Source organism: Nannospalax galili, unplaced genomic scaffold, assembly GCF_000622305.1.
Source record: "Nannospalax galili isolate Female #2095 unplaced genomic scaffold, S.galili_v1.0 scaffold725, whole genome shotgun sequence".
Taxonomy (NCBI): Eukaryota; Metazoa; Chordata; class Mammalia; order Rodentia; family Spalacidae; genus Nannospalax; species Nannospalax galili.
The window spans coordinates 176242-197707 of NW_008353058.1; the positions used below are offsets into that span (position 1 = coordinate 176242).

General features: G+C 44.2%; 1 protein-coding gene across 1 annotated transcript in view; it reads left to right on the forward strand.

Annotated features, from left to right (window-relative positions):
- The window catches only part of Akap6 (A-kinase anchoring protein 6), a 451429-nt gene that overhangs the window by 145109 nt on the left and 284854 nt on the right, over positions 1-21466 (forward strand). Inside the window, exon 5 of the mRNA XM_008850328.3 lies at positions 128-801. Within this exon, the coding sequence (XP_008848550.1) occupies positions 128-801 (674 nt within the window). The remainder of the gene's footprint in view (positions 1-127; positions 802-21466) is intronic.

A 21466-nucleotide genomic window follows, 5' to 3' on the forward strand; every position in this document is an offset into this window, starting at 1 on the left:
CCCGCATCCCCAGCACCCGCATCCCCAGCACCCGCATCCTCAGCATCCGCATCCCCAGCACCCGCATCCTCAGCATCCGCATCCTCAGCACCCTCATCTTCAGCATCCGCATCCCCAGCGGGGCGGCGCGGCCAGACCGGCCAGGATGGGCAGGGGCCAGCGCGGCCAGACCCCTCCTGTTCACCATCCTTCACTGACGACGGCGAATCCTCTGTGGGCTCAGCAGACACCGCAGCCCTAGTCCCTCTTCTTCCAAACCACGAACGCAAAGGAGGTTACTCCGCTCCAAGCCGCGTAACCCGGACCGGGCAGGTGGTGGAGGCCTGGTACGGCTCCGACGAGTACCTGGCGCTGCCGTCTCAGCTCAAACAGACCGAGGTGTTGGCTTTGAAGCTGGAAAACCTAACAAAGCTTCTGCCTCAGAGACCCAGAGGGGAGACCATTCAGAATATCGATGACTGGGAACTGTCCGAAATGAATTCAGATTCTGAGATCTATCCAACAACGTACCATGTCAGGAAAAAACGTACGAGGCTAGGCAGAGCGTCTCCAAGCTCATCCAGCGACATAGCCTCCTCCCTAGGGGAGAGCGTCGAGTCTGGCCCCCCGAGTGACATTCTCTCTGATGAGGAGTTGTGCATGCCTCCCTCTGGCACGAGAAAATACATTGATGAGAAATCAGAGAGACCCTCCTCATCTGAGAACGAGAGGCATTCTGCCACAAAAGCTGCTTTAATTCGGAAGCTGATGCAAGATATCCAACACCAAGAGGACTATGAAGCCATATGGGAAAAAATAGAGGTAAGGCGGTTTTGACCGGAATGATTTCTTACCTGATTTTTGGAAGTTCTGCTGAGAAAGTTCAACTCTTCCCTACTCCATTATCAAATGTGCTAACCATTTTTGATACTCCTAACTGATTCTTCAGAGAAAGAAGGAAAAACTACCAAGATCACTACATTGTGACAGCCCCAGGACCCACCCTTAATGCTGTCAGGTGGTTAGTAGAGAATTCTGTTGATATTGCTCAACGTGTCGAGGATTCCTGTTCAATGGTACACTGATATAATGCAGAATAAATCAGAACAGTAGGTACATACACACATGGGCCTCAGAAATACATGAAAGAGGGTTATAGGGACCACCAGCCCTTTTTGACCTGTTTTTTTTCTCAGCCCCAGAACAACTCGTGCTAATTCATGCTGTTCTAATTCTGTCCTGTTGAAATACACCACACATTTCTGATTGATTAGCCCTCTTTTTTTCTTAATTCCTCCTCCTTTTGGGGCTGTCTGGCTAGTTCTATGCTACTTCTCCCATTCACCACTCATAGGAAAGGGAATTTAATTTTGGGTAAATCTTTACTTTTGGAAGGAATTATTTGATGTGATGGCATCTTTGAAGACGACACCCGAATTCCTGTCTGAACTCCATGATGTCTAGATTATGATTTTATTCATTAAGAGCATATCTAGACCAAAAAGATTAACTTTCTCCAGAGCTCTGTTGGAAATCAATCCAGCAATTTGATCGTTATTATTCTTTCTTTTCAATGCTGTATCAATGAGCATGCTTTGAATCATTTGTACAGCACGTCACTATATGTAAAACTCTTCCAGATGCATTTAAAAGCTGATTCTCAGCCTGTATGCAAAGAGCAGGAGCTCATAGCTGACCATCCTTCCTTTATAGCGATGGAAACGGGTTCTGTGAGTCTGTTATTTTCCCCAAGTAAAACTGGCATTGACAGACAGACTGACTGACTGACTCCTGCTTGTGCTCAGAAAGCTGAGGTATAAGCCTGTTTTCTGATTCCTTACCCACTTTTACTGCTGCATCTGGAGAGAGACTGGTCTATCACAGGGAGAATGTCACAGGAGCAGAGAACAAAGAGTGTCAGAGCCACCCAGGCTTAATAGAGAATATCAGCGTGGACCAGGCGGCCTTCAAACTCTCAGAGATCCGTCTGCCTCTGCCCCCCAAGTGCTGGAATTGAAGGTGTGCGCCACCAATGTCTGGCTATCTATTTACATCTATTTATTGCAAACACTGTTCTGGGACCAGCATTAGGCTAGGCACATAGTGCATATGGACAGAATAACCAGGAGAAAGAAAAGTCAAGTGTATAAAATAAAGTTAGAATACATATATGGTGGTAACTTTAATAGTTGTTAATATATATCAAGTATGTATGTATCCAATCCTTACCACAATCCTAATAGTAATTCCCAAAGGGGTTAATATTAGGATGTGGATTAACTGGGGCAACTATAGATGAAGAAACTGAGGCCGAGAGAGACTGAGTCTTCTCTAGAGTCCACTACTGACAAAATGTCTTCATGTCTGTCCCTAAGGACATGATCAATATGGATATGTTCTGCATGTACATGCTGTATACAGTAGGCTGTACAATAGGGTATATACAGTAGGTAGAGAAGATGTAGTATGGATTGAAATCCTCATGAAGTACTAAATGGATGACATGCAGGATTTAGACAGGTAGACGTATAGAGACCATACGCTAAGATACAGGGGTCGGGTGGGAATGAACACGGATGTGGGGTTCAAAGACAGCATCTTAACTGAAAGGTCCATGGTCAGAAATCACCAAAAGCTTGCACACCTATGATAAACCTGGCTGCTGTCAGGCTCTGAAGACCATACTAGGGCCATTAAAACTGAATGAGAGTCGTACATCCAACCCCTAATAATTAATGACTTTTGACCTCCTATATCGTGTCTCTGTCTGTATAAGTACTTTACATGTCTTGCTTTACTTGCATCTTAGGAGATAGGAATTTTTCACATGAATAAATTAAGGCAGACTGTAGTAAGGAAATGTGCTCAAATTCTCAGAGCCAGGAAGTCCAAAGTCAAGACTTGAATTCAGAGCCAGACGCCCTCGAGCAGTACGAGCCCTGGTACCCAGGAGCCTTTCTGGAAGGTGGGTCAGCAATAACAGAAGCCATGACCCTGCCAGCAGTGGAAGTGACGAGGGACTGTTGTGACGAGGGACTGTGTTGAGAAAGGGAATGTTGTCAAAGAAGTGGGTGGGTCAGGAAACTGCTTGTAGACCTGTCTCCATCATTAAGGCCTGGCATGGCCAGCTCAGTTTTGCTCCATTCTGTTTTTTATTTTTATTTTTTTATTTTTTTTGAGACAGGGTCTCCCTGTAGTCCCAGCTGGTCTGGAACTCACTATGTAGAGTAGGCTGGCCTCAATCACACAGAGATCCACCCGCCTCTGCTCCCTGAGGGCTGGGATTAAGGGCCTGTGCCACCACACCCAGCTTTTTGCTGCAATCAGATCCTTGTTTCTTCTTTTAAAAAAGAGAAGTGTTTGCACAATCTGATACCATGATACCAACTTCCAGTGATAGTATGCTTTGATTTCATAATTCTAACCGAAAAGGCCAAATGTTTAGCATCTGGGGACTGGTGTATCTTTAATAAATGGAACTTTTTGGCTGGATAACTGGTTTGAGGTGGAGGTGGGGCAGGTATTTTTTTTTTTTTTAGATGCATCGATACTGAGTATATTATAAAGATTTTAAGAGGGAGTATCCTAACGGATGTGGAAAAGCTGACTGGAGCTGGGTTATATGAGGTGAAGGCTCAAGATCAAGTGTTTTTCCAGCAGAGCTGCTGCTGGGCTGCGTGTGGCCTCCTAACTGGTCTTTGCTGCTTTTGGGTCCCAGCGCAGGCTGTCCCCACAGCGGCAGAGTCATTCCTTTCAGAATAAAGTGACATCACTCCTCCACTCGAAGCCCAGCGACAGTGTGTTTGGACCCCCTGTGGACCGCTCTCTGGCTTCCTCTCTGACTGTTTCCAGCTGCCTTTTCCGAGGCCAATGCCATTCCACCTTTACGTCCCTTCTTGTCCCCAGAAAACTTGGGGCTTGTTCCTGCCTTTAGGATGGTTTTCAGTTTCTCTGCCCGTACTCTCTCCCTCTCCCTCCGATGTCATACTTGTAATGCCTCTGTCTCTTCTGATTGGTCTCTGTTCAAAAGTTATTTTCTCAGAGAGGCCCACCCTGCCCTGCCCATCTTGTACAAGACACAACCCTTTTCTTCTTTGTAGCTCTTGTTCCATTTTGCTATTTTATATATTTTTCTTCCATAGCCTGTTTGTTTTGATCTGGCTCCCTTTTCTGTCATGGGAGCTCTGTGAAGCCAGGAATACTTATCTGTTTAGTTTGCCAATGGATATCATGTCATAATCACTGGTACATAGTAGGTTCTCAGTAAAGATTGTCAGATGGGTGAGTACCCACTTTAAAGTGCAGAAAACTGAGTTTAGAGAGATGAAATCTCTTTTTCCATGGCTAGATAAGTCAGAGCTGGGCTTCAAGCTCCATCTGTGGTATCCTTCAAACCACACAGACTTGAATGACCTAAGAAGTAGAGAGAAGATGACAGGTGGTGACTGAGAGGCATCAGCGAGGATTTTATAGAAAACAGGAGTTAATGGAGGAGTGGAGGTAAAATCTGACGTATACATGATTAAGCAGTGAGAAATAAACTCATTCCTAACAGCTCAAGGAGTTGGGTTGTGGAAGCCATACAAGACAAAGGGTCAGAGTTCAAAGTAAAGCCAACAAAAAGTTTCTTTTCTAAAAAATTAAAGCTCATTTGAAGACAAAAGTCCCAAGACAGCTTGGAGTGGCCGCAGAGTGTGTAGACGGGAGGCATACCAAAACGAGAAATTAGGGCACGTGGAACCATGAAGACTTGTCGCTCGTAGGAAAAAATGACGGTACGGAGGAGGACTTTGTGCCTCTGATTCTGCCTCTGCTGGGTGGAGCCACTCCCTGGTGTTCTCGAAGTCACCCAAAGCAGAAGCTATGTTAACAGCTCACTAACAGGAGGAACCTAGTTAAGACTATGGCAGAATTCCCCAGGATAACCCTGGGTTTGCTGCCTCATGTCTGAGATACCTAAGACCCCAGTCACGTCCTACCCTTTACCTTTGTGTTGAAAGACTTCTTTTTAGTTTTTTTTTTTTTTTCATTCTCTGATAACCTATTTTAAACAGATAATGTATTCACATGGTTTTAAAACATAGATATTAAAAAATACCCACCAGGGTTTGGAGAGATGGCTCTGTGGTTAAGAATACTTGCTGCATTTCCAAAGAACCAGAGTTCAGTTCTCAGCACCCAGGTCAGGTAACTGACAACCACCCATAACTCCAGATCCAGGGGGGGTATCTAATACCTCTATCCTCTGTGGGTATCAGACAGCTATGCATGCACACAACTAAAAATAATCAAAATATCTTTAAAGAAATGCCCACCAGATCTTCCTCCCACACCCCGTCCCCATCTTGTGATCTGATCCCGCTAGAGGTGACCACTGTTGTTAACGGTGTAAGTCCTTCGGCACGTTCTTGTACGTATATACATCACATACAGGTACGTTTATTAAGCAATGCTTTGAAACCCAGGAATCCAGTTGTAGCATCTCCTTCTTTATAAATAAAAGTTCCTCTGTGATCTCTCTAGGAAAGTTGATGGAATTTTGCTCAGAAATTCCCAGAACCTCTGGGGGTAGGTAAATTGACTAAGTATTTCTATGTGAGTTTTCAGGGCATAAATGAAAATTAAAAAACCAAGTCAAGTCAGTGAACCATTTTTTTTTCTGAGAAATTAATGAAACAATAAAACCAGTGAGACACTGAGGAGGGGCATGCCTGGAGCAGATGGACTCTAACAGCAGGGTGAAAATGAACTTCACATGATGTCTGGGCCTGGGGTGTAAGTAATGCGGGTTTACAAGCTACAGCCTAAGGGTCACTTCTAGTCTTTTCCTACTTCTTTCCTCTTCTGTTTCTTTTTTGAGTGCTAAGGAACTGAACCCAAGACCTCGTGTTTTCTAGCCAGTGTGTCACTGCTCAGGTATAACCCCAGCCAAGCCCGTTTGTAAAGTAATGCTTTATGGGACCACAGCTGTGCTTGCTGTGTATGGAAGCTTTTAACCTAGTAATAGGCTTGAGTAGTTGTGACGGGAACTCTGCGGACTGCGAAGACTGAAATATTTCCTGTCTGGCCCTTTGCGGAGCAAAGTTACTGACCCCTGCTCTTGATTGAGGGAGAAAGAAAGGGAATCATTTCTGAGCAGCATCTATTAGATGGAGGGTCTGCAGTCCATCCATTCATTTAAGTCCATGGAACACCTGTCATTGGTTTCACTTTACGATGAAGAATCAGAGGCTCCAATGCAAATGACTGACCCAGTGTGACATAGCTGCTCAGTAGAAGGGCTGGGGCCCAACTGAGGTGTAAGAGGTGACTTTATCCTCAGACACATTCAAATGCCAGGGAATTCAGATAATAATCATTCGTAGATAAAATCTGTTCAAACCCACAAAAGTGCTTCTGGGCACTGAATGGATGGTATGTTTTTCCACGACCATTGCCTGGGACGTGGCCGCTTTCTGAAGTGGGGACCTGATTATATGTGAAGAGCTACATAAGTCCCAGAACTGGCAGAGGGCAGCTCTAGGTGGCATCACCTCAGTGAAGCACAAGTACAAGATCCACTTTTCACATTGTGGGTTTCTTGTTAGCCTGGTAATCTCAACAGCTGTCCTGGAAAATGGCTCCGTGGAGTTGGAATTAGGACCACACTGACAGATGTGTGGCAGAGGTAGGCCCATTTCTGCACAGATAGAAATACTTCAAATGCCGGATTGTGGCATCTTGGCTATGGTTCACTGACAGCTGTTGTTGAACTTTGACATCTATAAACCAAGTTTATATGTCACTGCACATAAATTATTTTTAATTCAGTGCAACACATACTTATCTGAGTGTTTGCTGCTTAAAACTAGGCTGTGTAACCAGAGACGAAGCTGGGAAGTGGTGGGGCTAGTGCGGGATGAATGTAGGACAGTTTTTGTTTGGAATTAAGATTTGGGACTAATTTTTACATTGCTTTCCCACAGTAAAATGGGTACAGACAGGAACAGGCCCCATCCTTTCAAGCATCCTTTTTGTTAGACGCTGACATTTCCATGACACCAACCTGATGTTGGCAGTCATAACAGAACCACTTGTTTTCTTTCTTTTCTCTTTTTCCTTTATTATAATTACAAAGAAACCCCATATTTAAATTTGTTAAAATTTGCCATTTTAACCATTTGAAGTGTGCAATTCAATAGCTGTTTGTTGTGAATCAGATCTCAAGAAAATTTTCACCTTGTAAGTCTGGAATCTATGCCTTTGAACAGCTAGCTCTCTCCTTAGCCTCTGATTCTGTGGGCTCTAACACTGTCATCTGCCTGGGCAATGCAGTCCTTATCTTTTCGTGGGCCCACTGGTTTCATCCATACTGTCCCTCCTTGTGGGTTCTGTTTTGAATCACAGTCGCATCTCTTTGTTCACACCAAGAACAACGTGCAGTTGGTGCTTAGCTCTCACCCAACTTTCTGTGGTTTTGATTGTTTTCCATTAACAACACTCCTTCCCTTTCCTCTATTGTCACTGTGACCAAACACTTCTTAACTAAGCAACTTGGGGAGGAAGGGCTTAGAGGGGATGCAGTCCATCATGGTGGGAGGCAGAATGACAGGTGGGACCCTGTGGCTGGGCTCCTGACTACCTCGCCTCTCAGCAGAACAGGAGGCAGAGACCAGACAGGAAGCAGGATGGGACTATAAATGTCAAGTCCCCTGTCCCTCTGCACCACACACACACACACACACACACACACACACACACACACACACTTCATTCCTTCAGGAGGGTTCTACTTCCTGAAGGTTCCACAACCAAAATAGCCACCAGCTGGGGACCAAACATTCAACCATGGAATCTGTGGGGTTCATTTCACATCCAAACTGTAGCACCAACTCTGTAGTGGGTCTTGTGCTGGTGAGAAGTGTTTTTAGGTGCTGGCGATGCTCTCTAATGAGCATCCTATAGGTAAAGAGACGTTTTGCATTGGATCCGCTTCTGCTCACTGGCTGTCCATCGTGTGCATACCATCGTCTTTCACTAAGTTTCCTCTCCAAGTTGGTAACGCCCCATTGTCTGTGTTCACTGTCTTCCTTCTGTCCGTTCTTTACTCGTCTTCTGGACCTAGCCACAGTATGACACCAATTTTTTCCCCTTTCTTACTGCTGTAGAGTTTTTTTTTAGATTCACAGGATGAGCTATTACTGTTCAAACTTGAACCCCTAATCTTTCCAGAATATTTGTGAAGTCTTTGAAATTTGTATCCAGAAATAAAGATGCTAGTAAGGGAGAAGATAAAGAATTAAGAATTTAGTCTAAAGGTCAGGTAGAGGGCGAGCTTCTGGAAGAACTAAGTAGGTTAAGCTTCACAATTAAAATCACAAGATTCAAAAACCCTAAAGGATCAGAGATCGAATAAGAATTGAAATGCATGTGATTATTCAATAACAAGCATGGTAGTACATTACTGTGAGAACTCTGGACGCTCACTATTTCTAATATACATGACCTGAAAATTTCTGTGTATTGGGAACAGAATTTTGCTATGTAGCCCAAGCTAGCTACAACTCACTATATAGCCCAGGCTGGCCTTAAACTCATAATCCTCCTACCTCAGCACTCCGACTGCTGAAATTACAGATGAGTGTCATTATAACTGGCGCTGCCCTTAGAATTAAGTGATATCTGGCCACATGTTTCAAAGCCCGGTGCTGCTTATATCAGATGATTTTTGACAAGTGTAGAGAGTCGAGTAGAGGGAGATCAGAAGAAGGAAGTTTACCTAGACTCGGCGTCTCAGAACGCAGAATGCCTGAGCTGGGTCTGGAAGGGTGGGTAAGGATGTGTTTACCAGAACATCAGGCTACAGGAGTAAGGCTGAGGGTCAGCGTATTCGAGGTGTGTTTGCAGAACACTGAGAGGGGCTCTTGGTGTTTGGGGGGACAGGTTACGCTGCTATAAAACAAAGAGACTCCAAAATACAGTGAGCTGGAATCACTTTTCTGTCATTCAAGAGCAGAAGGGAGGGCTAGAGGTGTCTTCCCCGTGCTCACTGATCTCAGGTCTGCATTTCAGTCATCGGAACGGAAAGTGAAGTAACCAACTTTCTTCTTTCATTTCTGTGGTTTATTTATTTTAATTTTATCTGTGTGAATATTTTGTCTGCTCACGTGTAAGTGCAATGCCTGCAGCACTCAGAAGGTCCTGGAACTGAAGGAGTGACAGGTGGTTGTGAGCTGCCACATAGGAGCTGGGAACTGAATCCGGGTCCTCTTAACTGCTGAGCCATTTCTCCAGTTCTTTTTTTCCCAAATAAAAAAATTTAAAGTTTGTGAGCTTTCTTCTTATGGACATCAAAGTTTCACGCATTTCTTTTGTTCATATTCCATTGGTCCAGACCACAAAGGAGTTTTGGAAATGGACCTGTGGGCTGTTACTATTGGGAGAAGAATGCCCTTTAAACTAATTATTGGTTAGAATAAAGTTTGTTTAAAGGAAGGGGATTATAACGCTAGAGGGAAAAGTGCCAAAATAGAGGAAATATTAATTCCAATTGTTTGCATAGCAAAATCACAAAACTAAATGTTTAATGAATGCATGAACAAATATGGTCGTAAGGGACTGGGTAAGTGTTTCATCAAGGTGGAATTTGTCTTCTAGACTAGGGTTGCAAACTAAAATGCAACTAAGAAATCAGGCAGACGAAGTAAGTGAATCGTACAGGAAGTATAAACGAGTGACTGGCTGGAGAATGTGTAGCCTGTCAAAAGGATGGGTAATTTCGGCTTCAGATGATGGCAGCATGGAAGCCTTATATGGCAAGATTTTTGACAAATTGGTAGGCAGTCTAGATTTTATGTGGCATCGCCCAATGTTGAGTCTGAGCAATTTTTAAAAAATATTTTATTTATTATTTTATTTCATGTGTATGAGTGTTTTGCCTGCATGTATGTGAGTTCACCTGTGTCGTGCAATGCTGTGGAGGTCAGAGGAGGGCTTCAGATTCCCCTGGAACTGGAGTTAAGGATGGTTTATAGCTGCCATGTGGGTGCTGGGAATCGAACCCAGGTCCTCTGCAAGAGCAGTCAGTGCTCTTAACCGCTGAGCCATCTCTACAGCCCCGAGTCTGAGCAATTTTTAAATTTTAAAATAGACCAACAAAACACATCCATGGGAAATATTTGGCTTTGAGTCACAACTTGCAAGCTTTGATGGGGAGCTACTTAAAGTTTTTGGATCAGAGAATTGATGGCTTAAAATGGCTAATCTGGCCCTGTTGTGCTAAATATGCCTCTAAGCACAGTGATTCTCAACTATAGCTGCACATTATAATCACTGGAGATCTTTTAAAACCTCCTAATCTCTAGCCCCACCCCAGAGCAATTAAATCAGAATTTCTGTGCTTGGATGGATATTTTTTTTAAACTCCTAAAGTGGTGCTGGCAAGGTGGCTGAGTGTGTAAGGCTGCTTGTCATGTAAGCCTAGTTGGTGACCTGAGTTTGATTCCTGGAGTCCATGTAAAGGGATCGAACTTGTCCCCTGACTTCCACGCAGGTGCTGTGGCATACACACACACACCACCATCACCACCAACAATAATAATAACAATAAATTATTAAAGCTCTTCAAGCAACTTTAGTGTTCAGTTAAGATTGGGGCCTAGTTTTCTGAGCCTAACTTTGAAGGTTATTGCAATGGCCTGGTCGTGTGATAAAAGGGTTTGAACTGTGTTTTATAAGCAGACCGAAGATAGAGAGGGTGGGGCTACCATAAAGGGTAAATTGATACATTTTTGTGGTTGTTTTAAAGTAAGAGTAGAGGAAGAATTGATTTCAGGGTTCAAGTTGAAATTTGGGGGCTGGGGGAAGCAGGATTTAATGAATGGTTCACAGGGACCACACGCAGTTAGGGTACACAGGAAGTGAACAAGGGATCAGTAAATGTTATCGTAGCTGTCGAGACTGTGGCTCAAATCCACGATGAGAATTCTAAATCATCACAATAATTTCACGATACACCGAAATGCTCTATAAGGGTAACAAAGTCTTCAGTGTAGTGTAGTGTATTTGTAGCGATAACGCACGAAGAAGAAGCTGTGTATTAATATTGGTGATTGGCTGAGTAGTCAAGGTCATTGTTCAAGGTTGGTTGAGAGCAACCTCAGTTTGGAAGCAAATTCTTTCTTGGTTGCCCAGGAGGAAGGCTTTGGTCCAGCCTCAGGTTTCTGCAGAGCCCTGAATCTCGACAGCTCTATCAGTGGTGATTTAGCACCACCGTGAGGCCGTATTCAGACACTGCGTCTGGCTGCTGGCCTCTCAAATTCAAACGACAGGGAGGATGTTCTTTGCAATTTTAAACATCACGATACAGTATCAAGCTTTTTTTTTCTTGGTGATTTTCTTGGTATGGAATGTCTGCAGTTCAGCAGCATCTTAATGTGTAAATATGATCACTGCACCGAAATGTATTTGACATCATGCATTCCTATGATAAAAACCAAAGTAGGAAGACACTCAGGGTTATGTTTCTTTTTCTTTTCTTTTCTTTTCTTTTCTTTTCTTTTCTTTTCTTTTCTTTTCTTTTCTTTTCTTTTCTTTTTCTTTTTCTTTTTCAGACAGAGACTCACTATGTAGCCCCAGCTGGCCTGAAACTCCCTAGCTGGCCTCCACCTCACAGCAATCTGCCTGCCTCTGCCTCCCCAGTGCTGGGATTAAGGGTCTGTGCTACCCCTACGTGTTGCTCAGGTTAACATTTTAAAAGCATTAAAAAAAATCTTATTTTGTGTGTCCATGCATCTCTCTCTCTCTCTCTCTCTCTCTCTCTCTCTCTCTGCAGGAGGTACATGCATACATAGTACCTGTATAGAGGTCAGAGGACAGCTTTTGGGAGCCGGGTCCCTCTAGTTGGTTCTAACGTTCTGTGCTCCTCAAGCTAGCTGGCTCACAAGCTTCTGGGTGGTCCTCCGGTCTCTACCTACTATGTCACCGTAGGCTTGGATTACAGACATGACACTACATGCAGCTGTTTTACATGGGTTCTGGGGATCGAACTCACGTCACTTGCTTGCACAGCAAGTGCTTTTACTCATTGGCCCTGCATTTTTAAAACTCAACGTAAAATAATACTTAGGACATTAGTGAGTCTTCTTTTTATCCTTAAGCATGAAATAATAATTTTTGCATTACTATAGGACGTTTTGGAAAAATAGCAATTAAACTAATTCTAAACAAAACGTTAACGTGTACTGCTCACTTGCAGTGTTTCGGGAAAGGGAGTGAAGAATGTGTCCGTTCCACACTCTGTCACAGCCAGTTCTCAAAAGCAAGTCTGTGTCTGATGCAAGCACGTTACATTCTCATTTTACCAATCAGCAAGGAAAAGGAAGCATTAATTTACCTAACGTCTTGAAGGCTGGCTTTGATCTTAATTCACAACCCTAGCTTTTAATTATGAAAACTTGAATAAGCCACTTAAAGTTTTCTGTATACGCCTTGTAATCTTTTGTTTATTTTTATTTCTCGATGTATGTTCTCACTCTGTGGTTCAAAGTGGCCTGGCACTCACTACGTACCCCAAGTGGGTCTCAAACTTGTGGTGATCCTCTGGCCTCAACCTCCCAAGTGCTGGGATTGCAGGTGTAAACTACTGTTCCTGTCTGAGCCTTGGAGTTTTAAGACACGGTGTTGTGTTTGCCCAGCATTGTACTGACTAGTGTATGAAATCCCAAAGAGTAAAGGCTCACTGTGTACGGCAAAGGGTATTTAAGTACTAGTTTTATCACTATTATGACTTTTCTTATGAATCTAGGAATTAGCATCAATTAAATCAGAAAGAACGAGAATAAAAACTGTAATTCTGGCCCCTACTGTATCACGTAACCTTGGTCTCTCAAGCCTCAGTTTTGAGAAATAAACATTAACAAAGAAATTTAAGTAGTTACAGATATTTCTTAGATCTGGAATTTCATGTAAGTCTGACTACGAGAATGAACTAAGAAAAGCCACGATATCTACACCAAACATCCATTGGAATATGTCACCTCAACATGGCGAGCTTCACACTCCATGGGTTCTGGGTGAATTTGCCTTAGAAGATCTTAACGAGAAGTGAATGTGAGGCCATGACATTAATGAGCCTGGAGATAAGAAAGAGTCCTGAACTATGACAAGAAGCAGACAGTCTTGAGGAGTTTGGGGCCTGTCTAGAGTTTGTAAGACACCCAGAGATGGGCCAGTGGTGACAGTAAAGAGAGAATAACCCCTTAAAAATCACATTTGGCCTAGCCTGAGTTTATGAGAAATAAGGTCAGCTAACTGAAGCAGATTGAAAACACGCATCTTGGCAGACACGCTATTGTGATGTCTCAAAATCCCCACCAGCACTGCAGTCTGTCCATTGCAGTCTGCGGCATTGCTAAGCTGCATTGCAGATACATCTGAAGAAAGAAACAGTCTAAGTCTTGGCATTCCTCTTAATGATGGACCCGAACTCTGAGAACGTTTTCCTTGCGATGTCTCATGGAACTATGCTCTTGAACCAAGCTTCACATAGTCTTTTATTGAAACATTTCCAGTATGAACTGGGGAAGTGGAAACTAGGATTCACCCTCATCAGAGAATCTGCCCTTTGCTCCCTAGGCCCAGAATCTCTCTCTCTCTCTCTCCCTCTCTCTCTCTCTCACACACACACACGGACACACACAGACACATACAGAGACACAGACACAGACATACAGACACACAGACACACAGACAGACACACAAACACAGACACACACAGACACACAGACACACACAGACCCACACAGACATAGCCACACACAGACACACACACACAGACACACACAGATACACAGACACATACAGAGACACACACACAGACACACACAGATACAGACACACACATACACAGACACACACGTACACAGAGAGACCCACACAGACACAGACCCACACAGACACACAGACACACAGACACAGACACACACACACACACAGACCCACACACACAGACACACACACACAGACCCACACACACACAGACCCACACAGACACACAGACACAGACACACACACAGACACAGACACACACACACAGACACACAGACACACACACACAGACACAGACACACACACACAGACACACAGACACACACACACAGACACAGACACACACACACAGACACACAGACACACACACACAGACACAGACACACACACACAGACACACAGACACACACACACAGACACAGACACACACACACAGACACACAGACACACACACACAGACACAGACACACACACACAGACACACAGACACACACACACAGACACAGACACACACACACAGACACACAGACACACACACACAGACACAGACACACACACACAGACACACAGACACACACACACAGACACAGACACACACACACAGACACACAGACACACACACACAGACACAGACACACACACACAGACACACAGACACACACACACAGACACAGACACACACACACAGACACACAGACACACACACACAGACACAGACACACACACACAGACACACAGACACACACACACAGACACAGACACACACACACAGACACACAGACACACACACACAGACACAGACACACACACACAGACACACAGACACACACACACAGACACAGACACACACACACAGACACACAGACACACACACACAGACACAGACACACACACACAGACACACAGACACACACACACAGACACAGACACACACACACAGACACACAGACACACACACACAGACACAGACACACACACACAGACACACAGACACACACACACAGACACAGACACACACACACAGACACACAGACACACACACACAGACACAGACACACACACACAGACACACAGACACACACACACAGACACAGACACACACACACAGACACACAGACACACACACACAGACACAGACACACACACACAGACACACAGACACACACACACAGACACAGACACACACACACAGACACACAGACACACACACACAGACACAGACACACACACACAGACACACAGACACACACACACAGACACAGACACACACACACAGACACACAGACACACACACACAGACACAGACACACACACACAGACACACAGACACACACACACAGACACAGACACACACACACAGACACACAGACACACACACACAGACACAGACACACACACACAGACACACAGACACACACACACAGACACAGACACACACACACAGACACACAGACACACACACACAGACACAGACACACACACACAGACACACAGACACACACACACAGACACAGACACACACACACAGACACACAGACACACACACACAGACACAGACACACACACACAGACACACAGACACACACACACAGACACAGACACACACACACAGACACACAGACACACACACACAGACACAGACACACACACACAGACACACAGACACACACACACAGACACAGACACACACACACAGACACACAGACACACACACACAGACACAGACACACACACACAGACACACAGACACACACACACACACACAGACACATAGACCCACACAGACACACAGACACACACACACACACACAGACACACATAGACCCACACAGACACAGACCCACACAGACACACAGACACACAGACACACAGACACAGACCCATACAGACACACAGACACAGACCCATACAGACACACAGACACAGACCCACACAGACACACACACACAGAGGCAGGCTTCTTATGTTTTTCTCAGTGTTTTCAATAAGAAAAACATACTGGTCCCAGCACTTTGATATGTTCATCATGGGCACCCATATTCATTCATTATCTTGAGTAGAGGGCAAAGTGGGGTCCAGAGGGAATTAAGATCAGCGACCAGGTCACAAGAGGAGCTGGATGGCTCAGTGAACTTGTTTACATTATAACTTTTTGGTTGCAAGGCCAGGTGAAAGTCCTCAGTCCAGATTATGTCCAAATTGTAAAAGTCGTTCTTCCGTTCTCTGTTCAGACAACGTGGGGGACAGTCATTCCATGTAGATTCTATGTCAGGCTCGTTCATGACATGAGACCGTGCCTGAGCTTGAGGATCTTACTGTCTACCTGACTGGCCTGTTGCATGGTCAATAAAACTTTACCAAAACAAAGGTGCTGCAGCAAGTCAGGCCCACGAGCTTCATGCCGACGAGACAGCCCTTTGCTTCTTCGGAAGCTAGTGGCTCCGTCCAGCTTCTGTATAAAACACGGGCTTTCATGCTTTAACTAGGAAAAAGGAAGTAACTGTGTTTTCTTCCTTAATGCTTAAAGAAAGTCAAGTCGGCGCCGTATAATTTATATGTGATCTTGTGATATATTTGATTTTTTTCTGGAGACTCTTCAGCATTACTTGCGTGAGAAATGTGTGTTCATGTATGAGTGTCTGTGTACATGCGTGTGAGAGAGGTGTTTATTACAACTGGCAAGTTAGTGCTTTACTTTTTCTTCCTTTCTGAGTCCCCAAATAAAGAAGACTGCTGACTGGTGTCTGCTTAGTGAGATGTAGGGTGCACGGAAGATCTTACCGTACCTTCATCTCCTCGGACGCCAGGGACACAGGCTGTAAAGAGCTCCACGGATAGCCTCGGTCAAGGTATCACAAAGACTATTCAGAAGTGTAGCAGCTAGGACTTCATTAGGTCGCACCTGGTGGGAGGAGACGTCTGAGCGATGCGTGTTAGGGGGTGAAGGGCAGCTGTTGGTCATGAAGCACAACGGCCAAGAATGTGGCTCTGGAGACAGCACGTCTAAACGAAGACCCAGCTCATTCTCTGATGTTAAACTTATCTGTATTATTTTGAGTGTGTAACTTGACTTCTTGGTACTTTGGTTTCACACCCTGCGAAATAAAGTGACTAAACCCAGCACATGGCAGGATGAGGCAGGAGGACTATGAGTTTGAGGGCAGCCTGGGCAGCATAGGGAGTGCAAAGCCACATGTATGAAGACACGTGTACATATGAAGCATATTGTGTACAATTGTGACGGTTAAATGTGTTTAGAGGCCTAAAGAGCTCAAGATACTATTCATACCTGGCGCCTACTAACCACTCGACAAGTGTTGGCTCCCGTGCAGTTATTCCTGTTACGGGAGGGGAAGGACAGGCCTTAGCAGTTCCTGTGTATGGAGGTCTCTGGCCTTTAGGGGTCCAATGCCCCCTCCGCCCCTGCTGTCTTGTTTTCTCCTCTAACCTTTACTTTCTTAGGATGCTCTCAAGTCAGCTTTTTACATGATCCCAAACACAGTGTCTAAGGCTGCCCCTCGGACTTCTTGGAACTTGGGGTGGCGACTGCTGGTTCCCGCATCTTCTTGGTGAGGTTCTGAGCCTCCTGGCACCACGCACAATTCTTTTACTGTATCAGAGTCAGTTCTTACCTAATTGGTCCAATACTTTTAGTTAATGTACTTCTCTGCCATCTTCAAATGTTTATGTAGGAAGTTTATGCAGTGACTGGGTGCTCAGACTACTTATAAATAATTCTCACAGCAAATTTCAGCCAGAAGAGGTTTGACTATACTATGTCACATACAGAAAGGGGAAAGGCCTCCAATACATTTAGAATTGTCCATAAAACCCATGATTGACAAAGATGGAAAGATTAAGAAAATATACTGTAAAGGTAGCAATAAATGGTGCCGATTTGTTGGGAGAAGAGCATCTGAGCTGGACCTTGAAGGACAGATACTGTGAGTAAATGGCAAGACATTGGGAGGGTAGACACTGAGGGGCACACCGTTCATCTCTGTTCTTCTACGGGAACACATGGGAGATGTCCAAAGCCCTCATTTTGTAACTAGAACCTGACTCTCCAAGTCTAAACATGCTTTCTATGAACACCTCGTCCCCTGCCTTTGTCTGAGAAAATTTCTACAAATGGACCAGCCAGTACTGTTCACCCGGGATCAACACTAAATGATTTCTAGTGTAGCACAGCTGTTGGACCTTTATTCTTATAATCGTGAGAGACTGTAAAGAGTCCATTCTTAGGATTTGGTTTACGGTTAAAAGTTTCATAGTTGACATAGTTGGCAGTTACCTTAGATCTAACATCGTTGTCATCTGTGGTGTCCAAGGTCTTGTCATTTTATCCTTCAGCTTCACAACGGCCTTTGAACTGGCTTCTCATCTTTGGCCTTATGGTTACCAAGAGTGAGTCTCTAAGACACCGATCAAATTCTCTCCCTCCCCTGCAGTGACTCAGTCACCACGTATGATCCTCAGAAGAGGTCCAAGCTCCAGAACGTGCTGTGTGTGGCCTGACTCATGGCCAAACTCTCCAACCTCCTTTGTTACCATTTTCCCCACTGGCCTCCAGAGTGTTTGCTCGGCCAGCCCCTTCCACCTCTCAGGACAAGCTGGTTTGCCAGAACATCCTCTGTTCCTCCCACTCTCTATTCTTTTCAGTAACCAATTATATTTATCTGCCAGTTGTCAGAGTAGTTACGGTTTCCTGCAAGAAGCTCAAAGGCCCAGGACCAAGCTGAGCACCTTCCCCCGGCTCCGGGGCACTTGGGATGATCTTTGTCGGAGGCTCCCAGAGAGCAGACCTGCCACTTCTCATGAGATCCCAGGACCCTTCGGGGGTCTACCATGCTAAAGCTATTTTCACAACAATACCAAAATGCCAGTTCATGTCACTCTTTTTCTATGCACTGTAGAGTTTCTCAGGGATCACGTGAAGAGTGACGGTGTAATAGATTAAATACAGAAGCAGTGGGAATCCAGCTGATTCCTGTTAGGCCAGGCACATGTGGATTCACATAAATGCCTCTTTCACTATTTAAAAAATATAGCTGCAGGGCTGGAGAGATGGCTCAGTGGTTAAAAACACTGGTTGTTCTTGCAGAAGACTTGGGTTCAAATCCCAGCACCCACATGGCAGCTAACATTTGTCTTAAACTCCAGTCCCAGGGGATCCGACAGCCTCTTCTGACCTCTGCGGGCATTGCACGACACGGGTGCACTTACCTACATGTGGGCAATGTGCACATACACATACAATAAAAAAATAAATAAAATTAAAATATAAAAACATAGCTGCTTTTCACAAGATATCATATGTATTATCACGTAATAGAGTATTTCCATTTTTAAATCAATTAGTACATATTTTAAATTTTCTAAAATGAATAATGACTGAGCTCAAAGAAAGCACAACTTTTTTGGAATCTCCAATAATTTTTAAAAACCACTTTATTGTGATGAACTCACAAATAAAAAATCACACAGATTGTGGTAGTCATTCAAACAATTTCCCAGTCCCAAACTCTGTGCCTCAGTTGACTTCTGTGCAGTTGGAAGGGCCGTTCCAAGGCCCTGGAGCTTGGGTTTTACTAAGCCACCATATTTTATGCATTTATTCACCACACAAAAGAAGAAAAGAACTGTGACAGAGCTGGAGGTGGAAACACAGCCAGCTTTCTGCTGTCTTCCCGGCCACGTGCCCTTTAGCCTGCATTCGTTCTACTTCATTGACTAATATTGCCTCTCCTTGGTCTCCTTTCTAAATGTTATGCTATATCCACACTTACAGCCGTTTACATATATCCATGTACACATTATAGGCTACAATCTGTATACGAAAGAGAATACATATTCTTTCTTTCTGAGCTAGATAACCTTGCTTAATATTATGTATTCTAAGTCCATCCATCTTTCCAGTAATTCTTTTATTCTTAAGTGTGCCTGTGTCATGTACTGTCTGTGGAGGTCAGAAGAGGGCGTCGGATCCCCTGGAACTGGAGTTACAGACCGTTGTGAGCCACCATGTGGGTGCTGGGAAACTGAACTTGGGTCCTTTGCAAGGGCAGCCAGTGCTTCTAGCCACTGAGCCGTCTCTGCAGCCTGTTCCAGTAATTCTTAATAGTCTAATGTAATCTTCAGGTCAGAAGTTTGAGAGCTACTAGTCTACTGATAACACACATCAACTTTTTTTAAATAAATAATTTGTTGAGAATGTCATACATGCATATAAGGTATTTGGATCAAATCCATGCCCACTCCCTCCCCTCCAGCTCCTTCCACATCTCCCCATCGCTTTTTTCTGATAACTTCATGTACTCTTTCTTCTTCTTTATTTTTTCTAATGGGGCTTTTTGCTACTCTCACATTCCCCCCTCTGAAAAGGTAACCCTAAAATCTTTTAAGGATTAGATAAAAGCTCCTAAATACTTTTGACATTTTTGGACTTTGGAACACACTATGTTGCTAAGAGGCCCAAGGACATTGTGAGTTTTAGCCAAGAAACTGGCTACTTTTCTTTGGGGTCTTTTAACCCTAACTGCCTAGCCAATTCCTACCTCCTATTCTTATAGGGAATTGGGATGCAGACCGTTCTGGCTTCTTCCATGCTGAACAGGGATGCAGGGTGAGGCAATTGGAGTACCTCTTCAGTGGCTCTATCTAAAAGACTCCCAAATTGCATAACTCTTATCTTTAGGGGGAAAAGAAAGTCCTTGAATCGTGACTAGGAGATATGAAGGAGAAGAAAGGCAAGAGTCATTTTAAAATGTTTATATGAGAGTCCACTGGAATTTCTTGACAAGGGCTTCCAAAAGCAAAGTGGGTTCTTCCTCATTTTTCTTTTGTCTTCCAATGATGGATTCAGGATTTGCTTTCAGGTATTTTGATAGCTGTTGGAGTGGTTAGAATCAGTGTCAGTTACCTCGAAAAGGCTTTGAGATAACTGAGGTGTTGCTGAGGTGTATGAATGACCTGAGGGTATGCACACTGGATAGCCTTTTCCCAGCATGGGTCATGCCTTCTCTTCCTAGCTTTCAACAGAGAAAACCAATTTACCCCTCATTTTAGAACAATAGCGGGTTGTCTCCCTTAGCTACAGGTGGGCACTACAGTATTGGAGACCAAGATTTGAAGTCTTACATCTGAGCAGCACTTTCTGGTTAGGAAACAAAATCTTCAATGAGAAATAATTGTCTAAATAACTTTTTATATAGACTTAAGCCTAATGTCTGAGAAGTATAATCCCTTGAACTCTTAAGGAAATGTACTGATGACTTTACTTTTTGGTTATACTTTCCTTTTGGGTGTTTAAGACCACACAGTTGGCCCCCAAAAAATCAATTTATTTTTACACTTAGAGTTGTTTAAGGATCTGTTCCTCAGGGGTCACATGGGCTTGGGAGGAGACCCTGGCTTCTTTCTTTTACCAGTTCCATCTATGTAAAGATAAGTCAAAGGTCCTGCTCGACCGTGGCTGGCTTCACTTGGAAGCACGTATGAAATATTTCCTCTGTTTTGACCCTCCTCTTTGTAGACTGGACACTGGTTCAAGTCCATCTGATGGGGTCTCCATGGCCTCCTCGATCAAGAAGACAGGTGATTTGCAGCAGTTACAGGACATTTTGAGAGATGCTCATAGTCCCCTGGAACTAGTCGACCTAGGAGGGCAAGGAGCAAAAAC